Source organism: Drosophila biarmipes, unplaced genomic scaffold (genome assembly GCF_025231255.1).
Source record: "Drosophila biarmipes strain raj3 unplaced genomic scaffold, RU_DBia_V1.1 ptg000013l, whole genome shotgun sequence".
NCBI lineage: Eukaryota > Metazoa > Arthropoda > Insecta > Diptera > Drosophilidae > Drosophila > Drosophila biarmipes.
In genome coordinates, this window is record NW_026114532.1 from 111,582 (window position 1) to 128,943 (window position 17,362).

General features: G+C 36.1%; 1 protein-coding gene across 2 annotated transcripts in view; it reads right to left on the reverse strand.

Moving 5' to 3' along the window:
* Positions 1-17,362, reverse strand: part of LOC127011836 (uncharacterized) — a 112,345-nt gene that overhangs the window by 91,682 nt on the left and 3,301 nt on the right. The window contains exon 1 of one of the 2 annotated variants that reach the window (XM_050890028.1): positions 9,631-9,704. The exons of the other annotated variant lie outside the window; for it this stretch is intronic. Within the exon in view, the coding sequence (XP_050745985.1) occupies positions 9,631-9,703 (73 nt within the window). The 5' untranslated portion in view covers position 9,704. Of the gene's footprint in view, positions 1-9,630; positions 9,705-17,362 lie in introns of those variants that run through there. 2 annotated transcript variants of the gene reach the window in all.

Genomic DNA, 17,362 nt, shown 5'->3' on the forward strand with positions numbered 1-17,362 from the left:
TTGCTTAATTCTTAGTTGGGCCTTTTGTTTTCATTTGTGTGCCGTCCCTATTTGTTTTATGTATGTATCTTCCTCGAGAACTCGCATTTTTTCCCAAATTGATAAAATGCCCCGCGCGTAACAAGCACGTGCTTGGTGTCGTTGGGCCACATGTTTGTACTGTTTGAAGTGCATCAACGTCCATACATATATATATATATATATATATATATATAATTAAGGATTAAATGATGAGAAGTCCACTTGTAAACAAGAAAGGAAGTTAACTTCGGCAAGCCGAAGTTTGTATACCCTTGCAATTATAAAAAATAATCAATAATTTTATTAAATTGAATTCGAAATTCTTATGAATATAAAAATTCTTATTTCCAATATTATAAGATAATATGTCAAAAAGCCTTAAAGCTATAATTTGTTTCACCTTATTTCCCACCAAATATCTGATCGTTCCTATGACAGCTATTTGATGTAGTCGTCTGATATTAATAAAATTTAATTCGAAATTCAGAACTAATTAAAAAATGTTATTTTCAAGCTTATAAGGTTATATGTTAAAAAACACAAAGGAAATAATGTGTATTTCATGTTTTCCTACTAATTTTCCGATCGTTCCTATGGCAGCTATATGATATAGTCGTCCGATTTTGATAAAACTTAATTCGGAATTCAAAAAATATTATTTCCAAGCGTAGGAGGTTATAAGTTAAAAAACACCGAATTTTTCAATATTACTTTACCACAAATTTTCCGATTGTTCCTTTGGGAGCTATACGATATAGTCGTCCGATTTTGATGAAATTTAATTCGAAACTCAGAACTAATTTAAAAATGTTATATCCAAGCTTAGAAAGGTTTATGTTAAAAAACACGAAAGATATAATTTTCTTAAATTGTTCCCCGATAGATCCTATGGGAGCTATAAGATATAGTTGTCCGATCCGGCTGGTTCCGACTTATATACTACCTGCAATGGGAAAATTTCAGCCCGATAGCTTTAAAACTGAGAGACTAGTTTGCGTAGAAAGGGACGGACAGACGGACGGACGGACACGGCTAGATGGATTAGTCTAGTGATGCTGATCAAGAATATGTATACTTTATGGGTTCGGAAACGTCTCCTTTACTGCGTTGCAAACTTCTGACTGAAATTATTATACCCTCTGCATGGGTATAAAAAGTATGAGAAAAACAAACAAAACAAAATGGTGCCATTCTTATAAATGGTAAACATTTTGTTGACAACTCCAACTTTCATAGTTCATTTTTATGAAATTATGAAATTCAAATTATGAAATATCCGTTTACATATAATGAAGTAACTCAAAACTCTCCTTTAAATCCTTTCATTAAATTAATAAACCTGTTAGCAGTATATTAGAAGCTGTATATAAATTAAGTGGATATAAGATATGACTATTTAATGATAATAACATTCCGCGCTTATGTTCCAAGTCCGATGTTCCAATAATGTAGAAATAAGTAGAAGCTAAGAACTATTTAAAGATCGGAATAGGGACACTTGATGAAGATAGACGATTGGAAACACACGTGTAAAAGCTGAGCTGAGAATAAAAATTGAATTAAAATAAAACTTACGAATAGAAATAAAATAGAAAACCTGAGTCAACAAACCACTTTTAATCATTACATATTTGATTTTTTTACTGTTTATAAAATACAAAAATGCTTTCTTATTTGTTACCAAAAAACAACGGCCAAAACCAGACAAATCTATTAACTAAGAAAATTTTATAACAGAATTTAGAGATCAATTAAATGAACTTTATATTGGATCGGGAAGTTATCCAACCGGTGGAACTAGGCCGCTTATTGCTTTTATAAACAATACTTTCAAACTCTGCGTTTTCCTTTGGTTTCGAGGTCCGATCTTGGTTTCCCAGCTAAGTTAAACAAATCAAAATTAAAGTAAGCATCAGCTTACGTTTGAAGCCCAATCAATTGCGCCTTTTAAAACTCAGCATTTGCCTTTGTCTTTGCCTTAGGCTTTTAGGCTCGATATAGTAAACATCAGCTTTCCTTCGAAACCCAATCAATTGAGCCTTTTGTGTTTAAAGTTCCCATCAAATTACATCGGTCAGCAAATTGATTTCTACAAATTGCTTTCAGTGATGCTGTGCGTAAAACGTTTTAAATTCGAACTGCCTTGAATGCAACGTTATGACTTTCTATGGTTCTTCTACGTTTATTAGATACTTTCTTCAAAATACGCCACTCAACCGTTTTTTTGGTCTCAAAGTTTAAATTTGACTGCCATATAATGTCTACTGTCAACAAAACCATGAGTGTTCTTGGGTTTGTGAAGCGTTGGTCAAAAATGTTTGATGACCCTTATACAACTAAATTATTATTTACCTCCCTTGCCCGTCCTTTTTTAAAATATTGTTCTTCAGTTTGGAGCCCACAACATCAATTGCATATTGACCTAATTGAGTTGGTACAAAAAAGTCTTACTTTTGCCCATAGTAGTTTGAACTGGGATCCTACGTGCTTAATTTACATACACGTGTAAATCGTAGAACAATGCTCGATATTACTTTCATGCAAAATCTTTTTGTAGAACTTGTAAGCCGCCTAACTTTCAATATTCTTGTAAGACTAACACGGAATTATTTAGTTCTAAATTTGCCACGATGATGTGCATAAAATTTTTGTCTGGACGAGCCTTTTCACGTTCTATGTCATAAATTAAACAACCTTCACATTTAATTTGCACTTCAACTTCTATGTTTAAATTCATTTGATTCAATTTTAGTTACGCCTTTTATTTTCATTTCATCATGTCTCTATTTGTTTTATTTATCTTCTTCGCAGACTCGCATTTTTGCCCGAACTGATAAAAAGGCCCCACGCATATCAAGCATATCAATTTAGGTGTTCTTCTTAACCCTAAACTTAAATTTGACTGCCACTATATGTCCACTGTTAACTAAGCCATGAGTGTTCTTGGGTTTATAAAGCGTTGGTCAAAAGAATTTAATGGCTCTTATATGAGCAAATTATTATTTACCTCCCTTGTCCGTCCTATTTTGGAATATTGTTCGTGGGTTTGGAGTCCACAATATCAAGTGCACATCGACCATATTAGGTCGGTACAAAAAAAATTTCTTTTATTTGCTTTGCGTCGTTTGAACTGGGATCAAAACGTAAGGCTACCTTCCTACCAGAGTAGATTACTATTGCTTAATTTACTTACACTTGTAAATCGTAGAATAATGCTTGATACTACTTTTATACAAAATCTTATAAGAGGTGACATTGATTCTGCAGATCTTTTAAACCGCCTAAAATTGAATGTTCCTATCCTCTAAGTTTGCCACGATGTACATCAAATTTTTGTCTGCATCTATAATAAACTTTATCATTCAATTAGCATTTCAACATCTACCCCGGTATTAAAAACTAATATTTCAACTCATTTGCTTAATTCTTAGTTGGGCCTTTTGTTTTCATTTGTGTGCCATCTCTATTTTTTTTATGTATGTATCTTCCTCGAGAACTCGCATTTTTTCCCAAATTGATAAAACGGCCCCGTGCGTAACAAGCACGTGCTTGGTGTCGTTGGGCCACATGTTTGTACTGTTTGAAGTGCATCAACGTCCATACATATATATAATTAAGGATTAAATGATGAGAAGTCCACTTGTAAACAAGAAAGGAAGTTAACTTCGGCAAGCCGAAGTTTGTATACCCTTGCAATTATAAAAAATTATCAATAATTTTATTAAATAGAATTCGAAATTCTTATGAATAAAAAATTCTTATTCCCAATATTATAAGATAATATGTCAAAAAGCCTTAAAGCTATAATTTGTTTCACCTTATTTCCCACCAATTATCTGATCGTTCCTATGACAGCTATTTGATATAGTCGTCTGATATTAATAAAATTTAATTCGAAATTCAGAACTAATTAAAAAATGTTATTTTCAAGCTTAAAAGGTTATATGTTAAAAAACACAAAGAAAATAATGTGTATTTCATGTTTTTCTACTAATTTTCCGATCGTTCCTATGGCAGCTATATGATATAGTCGTCCGATTTTGATAAAACTTAATTCGGAATTCAAAAAATGTTATTTCCAAGCGTATGAGGTTATAAGTTAGAAAACACCGAATTTTTCAATATTACTTTACCACAAATTTTCCGATTGTTCCTTTGGGAGCTATATGATATAGTCGTCCGATTTTGATGAAATTTAATTCGAAATTCAGAACTAATTTAAAAATGTTATATCCAAGCTTAGAAAGGTTTATGTTAAAAAACACGAAAGATATCATTTTTTTTAATTTGTTAGATCAGATAGATAGATCATATGGGAGCTATAAGATATAGTTGTCCGATCCGGCTGGTTCCGACTTATATACTACCTGCAATAGAAAGAAGACTTTTGGGAAAATTTCAGCCCGATAGCTTTAAAACTGAGAGACTAGTTTGCGTAGAAAGGGACGGACAGACGGACGAACACGGCTAGATGGATTAGTCTAGTAATGCTGATAAAGAATATGTATACTTTATGGGTTCGGAAACGTCTCCTTTACTGCGTTGCAAACTTCTTTCTAAAATTATTATACCCTCTGCATGGGTATAAAAAGTATGAGAAAAACAAACAAAAAAAATGGTGCCATTCTTATAAATGGTAAACATTTTGTTGACAACTCCAACTGTCATAGTTCATTTTTATGAAATTATGAAATTCAAATTATGAAATATCCGTTTACATATAATCAAATAACTCAGAACTCTCCTTTAAATCCTTTCATTAAATTAATAAACGTGTTAGCAGTATATTAGAAGCTGTATATAAATTAAGTGGATATAAGATATGACTATTTAATGATAATAGCATTCCGCGCTTATGTTCCAATTCCGATGTTCCAATAATGTAGAAATAAGTAGGAGCTGAGGACTATTTGAAGATCGGAATAGGGACACTTGATGAAGATAGACGAGTGGAAACACTTGGTAAAAGCTGAGCCGAGAATAAAAATTGAATTAAAATAAAACTTATGAATAGAAATAAAATAGATAACCTGAGTCAACAAACCACTTTTAATCATTACATATTTTTTTTTTTTTCTTATTATAAAATACAAAAATGCTTTCTTATTTGTTACCAGAAAACAACGGCCAAAACCAGACAAATCTATTAACTAAGAAAATTTTATAACAGAATTTAGAGATCAATTAAATGAACTTTATAATGGATCGGGAAGTTATCCAACCGGTGAAACTAGGCCGCTTATTGCTTTTATAAACAATACTTTCAAACTCTGCGTTTTCCTTTGGTTTCGAGGTCTGATCTTGGTTTCCCAGCTAAGTTAAACAAATCAAAATTAAAGTAAGCATCAGCTTACGTTTGAAGCCCAATCAATTGCGCCATTTAAAACTCAGCATTTGCCTTTGTCTTTGCCTTAGGCTTTTAGGCTCGATATAGTAAACATCAGCTTTCCTTCGAAGCCCAATCAATTGAGCCTTTTGTGTTTAAAGTTCCCATCAAATTACATCGGTCAGCAAATTGATTTCTACAAATTGCTTTCAGTGATGCTGTGCGCAAAACGTTTTAAATTCGAACTGCCTTGAATGCAACGTTATGACTTTCTATGGTTCTTCTACGTTTATTAGATACTTTCTTTAAAATACGCCACTCAACCGTTTTTTTGGTCTCAAAGTTTAAATTTGACTGCCATATAATGTCTACTGTCAACAAAACCATGAGTGTTCTTGGGTTTGTGAAGCGTTGGTCAAAAATGTTTGATGACCCTTATACAACTAAATTATTATTTACCTCCCTTGCCCGTCCTTTTTTAAAATATTGTTCTTCGGTTTGGAGCCCACAACATCAATTGCATATTGACCTAATTGAGTTGGTACAAAAAAGTCTTACTTTTGCCCATAGTAGTTTGAACTGGGATCCTACGTGCTTAATTTACATACACGTGTAAATCGTAGAACAATGCTCGGTATTACTTCCATGCAAAATCTTTTTGTAGAACTTGTAAGCCGCCTAACTTTCAATGTTCTTGTAAGACTAACACGGAATTATTTAGTTCTAAATTTGCATCAAATTTTTGTCTGGACGAGCCTTTTCACGTTCTATGTCATAAATTAAACAACCTTCACATTTAATTTGCACTTCAACTTCTATGTTTAAATTCATTTGATTCAATTTTAGTTACGCCTTTTATTTTCATTTGTGTCTTTTTGTCTATTGTCTCTATTTGTTTTATTTATCTTCTTCGCAGACTCGCATTTTTGCCCGAACTGATAAAAGGGCCCCACGCATATCAAGCATATCAATTTAGGTGTTCTTCTTAACCCTAAACTTAAATTTGACTGCCACTTTATGTCCACTGTTAACTAAGCCATGAGTGTTCTTGGGTTTATAAAGCGTTGGTCAAAAGAATTTAATGGCTCTTATATGAGCAAATTATTATTTACCTCCCTTGTCCGTCCTATTTTGGAATAATGTTCGTCGGTTTGGAGTCCACAATATCAAGTGCACATCGACCATTCAATTAGCATTTCAACATCTACCCCGGTATTAAAAACTAATATTTCAACTCATTTGATTAATACTTAGTTGGGCCTTTTCTTTTCATTTGTATGCCGTCCCTATTTGTTTTATGTATGTATCTTCCTCGAGAACTCGCATTTTTTCCCAAATTGATAAAACGGCCCCGCGCGTAACAAGCGCGTGCTTGGTGTCGTTGGGCCACATGTTTGTACTGTTTGAAGTGCATCAACGTCCATACATATATATATATATATATATATATATATATATAATTAAGGATTAAATGATGAGAAGTCCACTTGTAAACAAGAAAGGAAGTTAACTTCGGCAAGCCGAAGTTTGTATACCCTTGCAATTATAAAAAATTATCAATAATTTTATTAAATAGAATTCGAAATTCTTATGAATATAAAAATTCTTATTTCCAATATTATAAGATAATATGTCAAAAAGCCTTAAAGCTATAATTTGTTTCACCTTATTTCCCACCAATTATCTGATCGTTCCTATGACAGCTATTTGATATAGTCGTCTGATATTAATAAAATTTAATTCGAAATTCAGAACTAATTAAAAAATGTTATTTTCAAGCTTAAAAGGTTATATGTTAAAAAACACAAAGGAAATAATGTGTATTTCATGTTTTTCTACTAATTTTCCGATCGTTCCTATGGCAGCTATATGATATAGTCGTCCGATTTTGATAAAACTTAATTCGGAATTCAAAAAATGTTATTTCCAAGCGTATGAGGTTATAAGTTAGAAAACACCGAATTTTTCAATATTACTTTACCACAAATTTTCCGATTGTTCCTTTGGGAGCTATATGATATAGTCGTCCGATTTTGATGAAATTTAATTCGAAATTCAGAACTAATTTAAAAATGTTATATCCAAGCTTAGAAAGGTTTATGTTAAAAAACACGAAAGATATCATTTTTTTTAATTTGTTCCCCGATAGATCATATGGGAGCTATAAGATATAGTTGTCCGATCCGGCTGGTTCCGACTTATATACTACCTGCAATAGAAAGAAGACTTTTGGGAAAATTTCAGCCCGATAGCTTTAAAACTGAGAGACTAGTTTGCGTAGAAAGGGACGGACAGACGGACGAACACGGCTAGATGGATTAGTCTAGTAATGCTGATAAAGAATATGTATACTTTATGGGTTCGGAAACGTCTCCTTTACTGCGTTGCAAGCTTCTTACTAAAATTATTATACCCTCTGCATGGGTATAAAAAGTATGAGAAAAACAAACAAAAAAAATGGTGCCATTCTTATAAATGGTAAACATTTTGTTGACAACTCCAACTATCATAGTTCATTTTTATGAAATTATGAAATTCAAATTATGAAATATCCGTTTACATATAATCAAATAACTCAGAACTCTCCTTTAAATCCTTTCATTAAATTAATAAACCTGTTAGCAGTATATTAGAAGCTGTATATAAATTAAGTGGATATAAGATATGACTATTTAATGATAATAGCATTCCGCGCTTATGTTCCAATTCCGATGTTCCAATAATGTAGAAATAAGTAGGAGCTGAGGACTATTTGAAGATCGGAATAGGGACACTTGATGAAGATAGACGAGTGGAAACACACGTGTAAAAGCTGAGCTGAGAATAAAAATTGAATTAAAATAAAACTTACGAATAGAAATAAAATAGAAAACCTGAGTCAACAAACCACTTTTAATCATTACATATTTGATTTTTTTACTTATTATAAAATACAAAAAAACTTTCTTATTTGTTACCAAAAAACAACGGCCAAAACCAGACAAATCTATTAACCAAGAAAATTTTATAACAGAATTTAGAGATCAATTAAATAAACTTTATATTGGATCGGGAAGTTATCCAACCGGTGAAACTAGGCCGCTTATTGCTTTTATAACAATACTTTCAAACTTTGCGTTTTCCTTTGGTTTCGAGGTCCGATCTTGGTTTCCCAGCTAAGTTAAACAAATCAAAATTAAAGTAAGCATCAGCTTACGTTTGAAGCCCAATCAATTGCGCCTTTTAAAATTCAGCATTTGCCTTTGTCTTTGCTTTGAGACTCGATATAGTAAACATCAGCTTTCCTTCGAAGCCCAATCAATTGAGCCTTTTGTGTTTAAAGTTCCAATCAAATTACATCGGTCAGCAAATTGATTTCTACAAATTGCTTTCAGTGATGCTGTGCGTAAAACGTTTTAAATTCGAACTGCCTTGAATGCAACGTTATGACTTTCTATGGTTCTTCTAAGTTTATTAGATACTTTCTTCAAAATACGCCACTCAACCGTTTTTTTGGTCTCAAAGTTTAAATTTGACTGCCATATAATGTCTACTGTCAACAAAATCATGAGTGTTCTTGGGTTTGTGAAGCGTTGGTCAAAAATGTTTGATGACCCTTATACAACTAAATTACTATTTACCTCCCTTGCCCGTCCTTTTTTAAAATATTGTTCTTCGGTTTGGAGCCCACAACATCAATTGCATATTGACCTAATTGAGTTGGTACAAAAAAGTCTTACTTTTGCCCATAGTAATTTGAACTGGGATCCTACGTGCTTAATTTACATACACGTGTAAATCGTAGAACAATGCTCGGTATTACTTTCATGCAAAATCTTTTTGTAGAACTTGTAAGCCGCCTAACTTTCAATGTCCTTGTAAGACTAACACGGAGTTATTTAGTTCTAAATTTGCCACGATGTGCATACAATTTTTGTCTGGACGAGCCTTTTCACGTTCTATGTAATAAATTAAACAACCTTCACATTTAATTTGCACTTCAACTTCTATGTTTAAATTCATTTGATTCAATTTTAGTTACGCCTTTTATTTTCATTTGTGTCTTTTTGTCTATTGTCTCTATTTGTTTTATTTATCTTCTTCGCAGACTCGCATTTTTGCCCGAACTGATAAAAGGACCCCACGCATATCAAGCATATCAATTTAGGTGTTCTTCTTAACCCTAAACTTAAATTTGACTGCCACTTTATGTCCACTGTTAACTAAGCCATGAGTGTTCTTGGGTTTATAAAGCGTTGGTCAAAAGAATTTAAGGGCTCTTATATGAGCAAATTATTATTTACCTCCCTTGTCCGTCCTATTTTGGAATATTGTTCGTCGGTTTGGAGTCCACAATATCAAGTGCACATCGACCATATTAAGTCGGTACAAAAAAAATTTCTCTTATTTGCTTTGCGTAGTTTGAACTGGGATCAAAACGTAAGGCTACCTTCTTACCAGAGTAGATTACTATTGCTTAATTTACTTACACTTGTAAATCGTAGAATAATGCTTGATACTACTTTTATACAAAATCTTATAAGAGGTGACATTGATTCTGCAGATCTTTTAAACCGCCTAAAATTGAATGTTCCTATCCTCTAAATTTGCCACGATGTACATCAAAATTTTGTCTGCAACTATAATAAACTTTATCATTCAATTAGCATTTCAACATCTACCCCGGTATTAAAAACTAATATTTCAACTCATTTGCTTAATTCTTAGTTGGGCCTTTTGTTTTCATTTGTGTGCCGTCTCTATTTGTTTTATGTATGTATCTTCCTCGAGAACTCGCATTTTTTCCCAAATTGATAAAACGGCCCCGTGCGTAACAAGCACGTGCTTGGTGTCGTTGGGCCACATGTTTGTACTGTTTGAAGTGCATCAACGTCCATACATATATATAATTAAGGATTAAATGATGAGAAGTCCACTTGTAAACAAGAAAGGAAGTTAACTTCGGCAAGCCGAAGTTTGTATACCCTTGCAATTATAAAAATAATCAATAATTTTATTAAATTGAATTGGAAATTCTTATGAATATAAAAATTCTTATTCCCAATATTATAAGATAATATGTCAACAAGCCTTAAAGCTATAATTTGTTTCACCTTATTTCCCACCAATTATCTGATCGTTCCTATGACAGCTATTTGATATAGTCGTCTGATATTAATAAAATTTAATTCGAAATTCAGAACTAATTAAGAAATGTTATTTTCAAGCTTATAAGGTTATATGTTAAAAAACACAAAGGAAATAATGTGTATTTCATGTTTTCGTACTAATTTTCCGATCGTTCCTATGGCAGCTATATGATATAGTCGTCCGATTTTGATAAAACTTAATTCGGAATTCAAAAAATATTATTTCCAAGCGTAGGAGGTTATAAGTTAAAAAACACCGAATTTTTCAATATTACTTTACCACAAATTTTCCGATTGTTCCTTTGGGAGATATATGATATAGTCGTCCGATTTTGATGAAATTTAATTCGAAATTCAGAACTAATTTAAAAATGTTATATCCAAGCTTAGAAAGGTTTATGTTAAAAAACACGAAAGATATAATTTTTTTTAATTTGTTCCCCGATAGATCCTATGGGAGCTATAAGATATAGTTGTCCGATCCGGCTGGTTACGACTTATATACTACCTGCAATAGAAAGAAGACTTTTGGGAAAATTTCAGCCCGATAGCTTTAAAACTGAGAGACTAGTTTGCGTAGAAAGGGACGGACAGACGGACGGACGGACGAACACGGCTAGATGGATTAGTCTAGTGATGCTGATCAAGAATATTTATACTTTATGGGTTCGGAAACGTCTCCTTTACTGCATTGCACACTTCTGACTGAAATTATTATACCCTCTGCATGGGTATAAAAAGTATGAGAAAAACAAACAAAAAGAAAATGGTGCCATTCTTATAAATGGTAAACATTTTGTTGACAACTCCAACTTTCATAGTTCATTTTTAAGAAATTATGAAATTCAAATTATGAAATATCCGTTTACATATAATCAAATAACTCAGAACTCTCCTTTAAATCCTTTCATTAAATTAATAAACCTGTTAGCAATATATTAAAAGCTGTATATAAATTAAGTGGATATAAGATATGACTATTTAATGATAATAGCATTCCGCGCTTATGTTCCAATTCCGATGTTCCAATAATGTAGAAATAAGTAGGAGCTGAGGACTATTTGAAGATCGGAATAGGGACACTTGATGAAGATAGACGAGTGGAAACACACGTGTAAAAGCTGAGCTGAGAATAAAAATTGAATTAAAATAAAACTTACGAATAGAAATAAAATAGAAAACCTGAGTCAACAAACCACTTTTAATCATTACATATTTGATTTTTTACTGTTTATAAAATACAAAAATGCTTTCTTATTTGTTACCAAAAAACAACGGCCAAAACCAGACAAATCTATTAACCAAGAAAATTTTATAACAGAATTTAAAGATCAATTAAATGAACTTTATATTGGATCGGGAAGTTATCCAACCGGTGAAACTAGGCCGCTTATTGCTTTTATAAACAATACTTTCAAACTCTGCGTTTTCCTTTGGTTTCGAGGTCCGATCTTGGTTTCCCAGCTAAGTTAAACAAATCAAAATTAAATGTTCTTCTACGTTTATTAGATACTTTCTTCAAAATACGCCGTTTTTTTGGTTTCAAAGTTTAAATTTGACTGCCATATAATGTCTACTGTCAACAAAATCATGAGTGTTCTTGGGTTTGTGAAGCGTTGTTCAAAAATGTTTGATGACCCTTATACAACTAAATTACTATTTACCTCCCTTGCCCGTCCTTTTTTAAAATATTGTTCTTCGGTTTGGAGCCCACAACATCAATTGCATATTGACCTAATTGAGTTGGTACAAAAAAGTCTTACTTTTGCCCATAGTAGTTGGAACTGGGATCCTACGTGCTTAATTTACATACAAGTTAACAACCAACTCCCAACTTGGGCTGAGCAGGCCAATTCATATTCCCTTTATTAATATTAATCACTATTATTATATTATTATTACACTTCTTATACCACTCGTGTATGGTTCGCCTCAATTTGAGGTCCACCCTAATGAGCCCAAGTGCTGAGCCAACATATTGTGCCAACATATGGGCCGTGGCTTTGTCCCATTGGCTGACAGCGAACGTATGACTTCTGCAAAATGTGCATGGTCAGCGGTCTGCCACGGGCATCCGGTCATGCATGAGCCTTTGTTAATTCTTAAGTTCAGTTCATATAGGATATTCAATAAATAAAGAGCACCAGCTCCTATTAATGAAACTCCGGCACTTAGCCGTTAAATCTTTAATTAAAATATACTGACTGAGTCTCTAGGCCAGCAGGTAAAGAAGGGCAGTCACCCTTCCAACGTAAACTTCCTAATCTTCAGTGGATAGGAGTAGCCAGCCGGCTCCTCAAGAATCACCAACACCAAGTACGCGTGATCCCCCCTGGATCCAACACCCGTCCCATAAGAATTGGGACTGATATTAGTGACTGCTGCGTGGGACCTGCCCGCCAGCCGATCTGTATTATATAACAATTAGTGACTACTGCGTGGGACCTGCCCGCCAGCTAACCCCCATTAAATCTATAATTGGCGCCCAACTACTCTTCGAATCTCACCCTGAGGAAAACAAAATGTAAGTGACTGTGCGACGAAGATAGGTCACCCAGGTCAATACGAAATATTGTGACAGATAAGTGCCTACACAAATTCTCCATATTTACTTACAAACTTGTGCCAGAGCTAGCAATTTAAATTTAAAAATTTAAATTTAAAAATACACAAAGCAGTTATATGAAATATATATTTGTTTGCAATTTTAAGTGGTTATTACGCGTGGAAAATTTTCCCCTCCCCTATTCCCTTGATTATTCTATGATTATACTCGATTTGCATGCGTTTATTTTAAAAAAAAAAAAAAAAACAGAAATTTTGTGTCCAGTGTACCTGTGTGATTACTAAGCCTGTTGTTTCGACCCAGCCATTTTCCAACCGGAATTTTTCTTGAGATATATAAATTCAGCGGGTTTTTTATTATAGTTTCTCTTCAAATTCGTTGTGCTTCACCCACCGCGCAGTTACTCCCCTAAATAATTGTCCATCGTCGCCTTTATTACTGCCGATTAACTCACTCAGCCCCATTTGCGGCCGATGAGTTGGGAATATAGGGAAGTTAAACAAGAAGTAGAGAGCGACGACAGTGAAGAAATCGGATTTTGCCCCACAACGACACAACCAGACTCAGAAATGAACCCAGAAATGATACAGGCCCTCATTACAAATGCTGTCAACGCCGCGCTAACCGCACAGGAGCAGCGCTGGCGGGCAGAAATTGAATCAGTTAGAAATCAGGTCAGCTCGTTAACTGTGCAGGCACCCCAAGTAGAAGTTTATGAAAGGGTAACACCGGACCCCGCCATAAAGTGCGATGTCAAATTAGATATTGTAAAATCGCTCCCAACCTTTAGTGGCAGCCACGATGAATACGTGTCGTGGAGGCAGGCCGCATCAGATGCGTATGAGGTATTCAAGAGATACAAAGGCAGCGAGGCCCACTATGAAGCAGTGGTTATTATCAAAAACAAAATTTGTGGTAATGCGCGATCGCTCCTCACGTCCCATAATACAGTGCTAAATTTCGATGCAATTCTGGCTAGGCTGGATTGCACATACGCGGACAAAACGTCCCTACGCGTACTGCGTCAAAATCTAGAGATGGTTCAACAGCGCGATGCCGATCTCATGGCATATTATGACGAGGTCGAGAGGAAACTCACGCTCGTCACGAACAAAATAGTTATGTCGCACACTGCAGACACGGCAACCATCCTGAATAAAGAAGTTAGGGGCGACGCCTTACACGCATTTATTGCTGGACTGAAAAGACCCCTTAGAGCACTGGTGCTGCCAGCACAGCCAAAAGACCTTCCGTCTGCGCTTGCGCTAGCGCGGGAGGCCGAAAATAGCATTGAAAGAAGTGCATTCGCGGCTTCCTACGCAAAAGCAATAGAAGACAAGTCCCTTGTCCACGATGGAAACAGGCGTAACAATAAATTTCAGGGAAAGCAATGGAAAGGAGAGGATAAAAATCCACACTTCGTTCCGAAGCAAAGCCAAAGCAAGCCCCAGGAGGACAGCCCCTGGCAGAAGCGCGGGGACCCCGAAGTTACAGACCATAACAAAGTACAGCCTATGGAGGTCGACCCTTCCACATCAAAGTTTAGGCAGGAGACTAATTGGGGAAAGCCTCAGAATAATAACAATCACAAAAGACAGAATTCATCTCAGCGTTATTCGGGGCAAAGACGCCAGCGCGTCAATAACATAACCCAGTCCCATGAGCAGGAGGAGGCAGATTACGCCGCCGCAGCTGAAGCGGAAGTCGCCAGCATTGAAGAAGGTAATGACTCCGACGAACTTAAGGACCTGCTACATTTTTTAGGGAGCGCTCCCGACTGCCGTTCATCGAACGACAGTTGGCTGATAGAACATTAAAAATACTTATCGACACGGGGGCGGCAAAAAATTACGTTAAGCCCGTAAAGGAGCTAAAAAACGTAATGCCGGTCGAGAACCCCTTTACTGTGAGCTCTATTCACGGCTCCAGTAGCGTCAAGCAAAAATGCATGATGCGCATTTTTGGGCTAAACGCCCCATTTTTTTTGTTAAATACGCTAAGCACGTTCGATGCCATAATTGGCTTTGACTCGCTAACGCGAGCAGGGGTCGCATTGGACTTAGGCAATGGCGTAATAAAATTCGCAAACTCCACGGAAAAACTAAAATTCTTTGACTGCGATAACGTGAATTTTACAAAAATCGACGACATCGTGGTACCAAATTCGGCGAAAGCCGAGTTCAAAAAAGTTATTCTGAAAAGAATAAAGGTGTTTTCGACCTCTAACGAGGCCCTAACATTCAACACCTCGGTCATCGCCACTATCCGAACTAAGAGTGACGAACCCGTCTACTCCAGGTTATACCCCTACCCCATGGGGGCAGCAGACTTTGTAAACAGCGAAATCAAGGAACTGCTGAGCAATGGCATAATCAGGCCTTCCAGATCCCCGTACAACAGCCCTACTTGGGTAGTTGACAAAAAAGGGACCGACGAGAATGGCATCAGGAAGAAACGTTTGGTAATCGACTTTAGGAAACTAAACGAGCAAACAATTGCCGATCGCTACCCTATGCCAAGCATTCCCATGATTCTAGCGAATTTAGGGAAAGCCAAATACTTTACTACCCTAGACTTGAAGTCAGGGTATCATCAGATATACTTGGCCGAGAAAGACCGGGAAAAAACCTCGTTCTCAGTTAACGGAGGAAAATACGAATTTTGTCGACTACCTTTCGGATTAAAAAACGCAGGTAGCATATTCCAAAGAGCCATCGATGATGTACTGCGGGAAGAAATAGGCAAGATATGTTACGTGTACGTCGATGACGTTATTGTTTTTTCCGAAAACGAAACCGAACATGTTAAGCACATCGATATAGTGCTTAAGCGACTGCTCGACGCCAACATGAAGGTGGCTCGAGAAAAGACTAAATTCTTTAAAGAAAGCGTAGAATTTTTAGGCTTCATAGTTACTAGAGGGGGAACAAAAACAGATCCCGAAAAAGTCAGGGCAATACAAGAATTCCCAGAACCTAAAACCCTCTTTAGCCTCAGGTCCTTCCTCGGCCTGGCGAGTTATTACAGAAGCTTTGTCAAAAATTTTGCCTCCATTGCCAGGCCCCTTACTCATATTCTCAAAGGGCAAAACGGAGCAGTCAGTAAAAACATGTCGAAAAAAGTTCCTATTACGTTTGATGAAGCCCAGCGCAATGCGTTTGACCACCTGCGCAATATCCTGGCATCAGAAGATGTCATTCTAACGTACCCCGACTTTAAATTACCATTCGACCTAACCACCGACGCTTCAGCCAGTGGAATAGGCGCGGTATTGTCCCAGAACAAGAGGCCCATTACAATGATATCGCGCACGCTTAAGGATTGCGAGCTAAATTACGCTACCAACGAAAGAGAATTGTTAGCGATAGTTTGGGCCATAGGCAAACTACAGAACTACCTTTACGGCACTCAGGAGGTTAGGATCTTCACAGACCACCAGCCGCTGACTTACGCGGTATCTGACAGAAACACCAACGCTAAAATCAAGCGATGGAAGGCCTTTATAGACGAAAACAACGGGAAGGTGTTTTACACGCCAGGGAAGCAAAACCTTGTAGCCGATGCGCTGTCTCGGCAACACTTGAACAACCTAGAGGCTGAGCCTCAGTCCGACGCTGCCACGGTGCATAGCGAGCTTTCGCTCTCATACACCATCGAGACTACGGATAAACCCCTAAACTGCTTCAGAAACCAAATTATTTTGGAAGAGGCAAACCAACCACTTCGGCGAGACTTCATTGTTTTTGGCAATAGAACTCGCCACGTCATTTACTTTAATAACAAAAACCTACTTGTCCAATCTGTTAAAGAAATTATCAACGCCAACGTCGTAAACGCGATCCACTGCGACTTTCCGACACTAGCTTGTGTTCAACATGCCTTGAGGCAGGAGTTCCCTGCAACGAAATTTTGGCATTGTAAAAACTTTGTCACTGACATTACAAATACCAATGAAAAGCTGGAAATTGTTAATGCCGAACACAACCGCGCCCACAGGGCTGCGCAGGAAAACGCCAAGCAAATTCTTCGCGACTACTATTTTCCCAACATGTCAAAGCTGGCCAGCGAAGTCGTCGCAAATTGCAAGGTCTGCAATAAAGCCAAATACGATCGCCACCCCAAACGACAGGAGTTAGGAAGCACCCCAATTCCTTCATATGTAGGGGAGATGTTACATATTGACATTTTTTCTACCGACAAAAAGATCTTCCTAACTTGCATCGATAAGTTCTCTAAGTTCGCCATCGTACAGCCCTTATCTTCTAGGGCAATAGTTGATGTACGGGCCCCTATACTCCAATTGGTAAATTTCTACCACAA